The sequence below is a fragment of the Suricata suricatta genome, chromosome 11, assembly GCF_006229205.1.
Source record: "Suricata suricatta isolate VVHF042 chromosome 11, meerkat_22Aug2017_6uvM2_HiC, whole genome shotgun sequence".
Lineage (NCBI taxonomy): Eukaryota > Metazoa > Chordata > Mammalia > Carnivora > Herpestidae > Suricata > Suricata suricatta.
Window position 1 is genome coordinate 51,471,170 of NC_043710.1, and position 3,909 is coordinate 51,475,078.

At 36.2% G+C, this 3,909-nt stretch overlaps 1 protein-coding gene across 1 annotated transcript; it reads right to left on the reverse strand.

Annotated features, from left to right (window-relative positions):
* Window positions 1-2,665: 2,665 nt before the first annotated feature.
* LOC115306928 (olfactory receptor 52E2-like) lies at window positions 2,666-3,613 on the reverse strand. Its single transcript, XM_029957501.1, has one exon. It carries the CDS (start codon window positions 3,611-3,613, stop codon window positions 2,666-2,668), a length of 948 nt encoding a protein of 315 aa, XP_029813361.1.
* Window positions 3,614-3,909: the final 296 nt, after the last annotated feature.

Genomic DNA, 3,909 nt, shown 5'->3' on the forward strand with positions numbered 1-3,909 from the left:
CAGTCTGATCATAACCATAGTGATTTCCTGGTAAAGATAAAATCAACCTTAGACAAAGGATTTGAACAAGATCCATATTCAAAATGTCCAGGATAAAATCTTTAAAAAATTATTAAATGCATGAAAAACCAGAAAACAGGTGACTATCAAAGGAAAGAATAATCAACAGATTCCAATCCCAGTATCACTTGGAATTCTCATACAGAAACACTAGCACTGTTATTACAATTATTCTTTATGACTTACAGGTAAACACTGTTGAAGCCTATGAAAGAGAGGTCATACATGGAGATAACAAAGTATTAAAGAATTAACAATGTCATAATTTTATGAGTAAAAGTCTTAAATCTGAAATTAATCAGACAAGCTCAACACCAGAATGAAGACGAAAGTGTAATCTTGATTCATTCTGGAGAATAGAGAAAAATATTAAAATCATGAACAGAACATCAAGGATGTAGAACATATAAAACATCTCCAATATTCATCTTGCTGGGTCCCCAGAAGGAGAAGAAAAAATATTGGGCAGAGAAATATATTTAGTGAAACAATTATTTTCAAATGTGGTAAAAGATAAAAGTTTACAGATTTTTAAAACCCCTTGATCACTAAATAAGTAAATGAAAGAACAACATATGTATATATAAAGAACATATTAAACTGGCAAAGATCAAAATTAAAGAAAATTTATTGTGAAGAGTTAAACATATATGTCATTATATATAGATAAACAACAATTTGAATGACTGTAATTTCTCATAAGGAAGCATAAAGTCCAGAAGAAAGTGGAACAATATTTTTAAATGTTAAAATTTATTTTTATAAAAAGTAGTTAACTCAAAATTCCATATACAGAGAAATTATATTTCAAGAATGCAGATGAAATAAAGGCTTTACCAGCTGAGGAAAATCTGAGAAAATTCATCACCAGAAGACAGTCTCAAAATGAAATTCTAAAATAAGTTATGGTTGAAGAGATGTTATACAACTAGAAAATTAGGAGATCAGTAATAACAGAACAACAGAACAACAGAAATTAGAATAGATCAGTAATAACAGAACAACAGAACAACAGAAATTAGAATTATATGGTTAAATATGAATCTCCCTTACTCCCGTTGTTTAAAGTCACTTCTAAATAGCCTTTGTGGGGTTTCCATCCATGCAGGTGTACATTTGACAACTGCTTCATGTAGGGAAGTACAGGATCCCATAGCAGTAATGTTCTTTTACAATTCACTTGAAGTGGTAAAATATCAACTCTACGTCCCTTGTGAAAGGTTAGGCATATATATCGCCATCTGTAGATTAGTGGTTCGCAGCCCTAACTGCTCCCGTTTCTAGACACACCATTAGGTGTTACAGGCATCTAACAGCCATAGACCAGGAAGATGCTAAGCGTCCTGCAGGGCACAGGACAGACTTTCCATCCAGTTTATCTGGCTGAAAATAGTAACAGTGCCAAAGTTGTGAAACTGTGATCTGGAGCAACCCCTAAAAAAGGGGGGGGAGATTATAGCCAAAAGCCAATAGATAAATTAAAACTCAATATGAAAACTGTTCAAATCCAAAAGTAGGCAGTGGGGGGAGGGGATGAAGAAGAACAACAAACTGATAAGGCTTATGGGAAACACATACCAAAATGGTAAAGAGCTTCAAATTATATGAAGAAAAACTGATGAAATGAAAGACAATACTGTCAGATCCACTCTTGTATTTGGAAAAGTTAAGATTCCTCTTTCAGTATTCATCAGCAATCAAAAGGTGTGGGATAGAGATAAAAAGTAGATTAGACTAAAATTTACAGCATCAAATATTACTAGAAAAGTTTCCCTGAGAAACAATACACATTAATTAGCTTCATTTACTATAACTTTTTAATGCCTATAAGCTACAATAAGGAATTAATTTTGTTTATTTTGTTTTACTATCATGTATTCTATGCCCATATAAGTGTTGGGCACATTACAGATGCTGACTAGATAGTTACAGAGTGGATAGATGAATGCAAAATCAGTCATCATTTTATTTTATTTACTCATTTCAGGGATAACAGTTCTGAGTCTTCAAAATTCTCCACAAGTTTGGAAGATATACAATGTTTGCACTAGCAATGGGAATGGCTCATGTTATAATCCATATCCTTTCTCAAGAAGTTCTAACATGCACCCTTCTCATAAATTGCAAGGTGAGGGCTCTATGGTTTACCCAACAGTTTTCTCTTCTCACCTCTTGCCAGCTTTCCCTGTAGGTACAGTGAGAGTACAAATCAACCCAATTCATATTACCATCCGGATTGCCTAGTTGAAAATTCCACCATTAAAAATTAAAAAAAAAAAAAACAGAGTCAGATCGATGTTCCTATTTGGTTAAGAACTGAGCAAACACCTAATACACAGAATTATTTCATGCACTGAAATAATATCTTTATTCAGTGCTAAAAATACAAGAAACAGTACCAAACACTATGTAACCATTAAGTTATGACATAGGTATTACTGTATCTGTTTTTACAGATGCCTGTCAGATAAATATAACTTCCACTAATGGAAATAGTAAGAATTAAGATTCTTATATTTGAACTTGCTGAGGCTAGAATCCAAGAAATGTATACCAAAGCATTACAGGAGGATGGGAATAAGTAGAGAAATAGGACCCAGAATTCTCAGCTGATTTTAGGCATGAATAATTGTTGAACACATTCTCGGATCTGTCTGGTCCTTACTCCATAGATGATAGGGTTCAGCATAGGTGGTACCAACAAGTACATGTTGGCCAGCAAGATGTGGGTGTGGCGTGGTATATGCTGACTAAAACGGTGGGTGAGGAAGGAGAAAAGAGCAGGGATGTAGAAGGTGAGGATGACACACACATGGGACCCACAAGTGCTGAGGGTCTTCAACCTGGCATCATTAGAAGGGAGATTAAATACAGTACATAGTATCTGTGCATAGGACAGAGAGATACATGTCACATCAGTCCCAACAATGAAGATAATGACTGCCAAACTATAAAGACTATTGATGGAAATGTCAGCACAGGCCAATTTCACCACAGCCATGTGCTCACAGTATGTGTGGGGGACTACATTAGACTGGCAATATGGCCATCTCCTTACCAGAAAGGGATGTGGTGTCATTAGTACTAACCCACGTAAAAGTGCCACTATACCAGCTTGAGCCACCACAGAATTTGTAAGAATGGATGTGTGTCTCAGTGGATTGCAGATTGCCACGTACCGGTCAAGTGCCATGGCCACAAGAAGCCCTGACTCCACCCCCGAGAAAGCATGGATGAAAAACATCTGAGTGAGGCAGGCATGGAAGCTGATTTCATGATCATTGAACCAGAATACACCCAACATCTTGGGTAGAGTGGAGGTTGACAAGATGAGGTCTGTGATGGCCAACATGGAGAGAAAATAGAACATGGGTTCATGGAGAACTGTTTCCGTTTTGATGATGAAAAGGATAAGTATGTTTCCCATGAGTGCAATAATATACATTGAGCAGAAAGGGATGGATATCCAAATATGCAAATCTTCTAGACCAGGAATGCCCATTAGGAAGAAGGTATTAGGATTGGTGAAAGCAGTGGAGTTAAAGTCAGTCATGGTGATTTTAGCTACATGAGGATATAGTCTTGCTTTCGTTCCCTCCTTTGTCCCTGGAGTGGTCAAATGCACATATATAATCTGGTAAATATACAGGAGAATTACTTAGGTAAAAATGCAACTGAGCAGATTTATTTCTATTTTAAGTCCTTCTTGGTGAGCTTCTTTGAAATTACATGTATTGCATTATTCACCGTACGCTATTTATCCCATTAAAGAGTAGCTTGGGTAAAGGTTCTCTCCTTAAGCTCAGACACTCCAGTGTTCTGCCCGACACCGAGTCTTCTCTCAGTCTG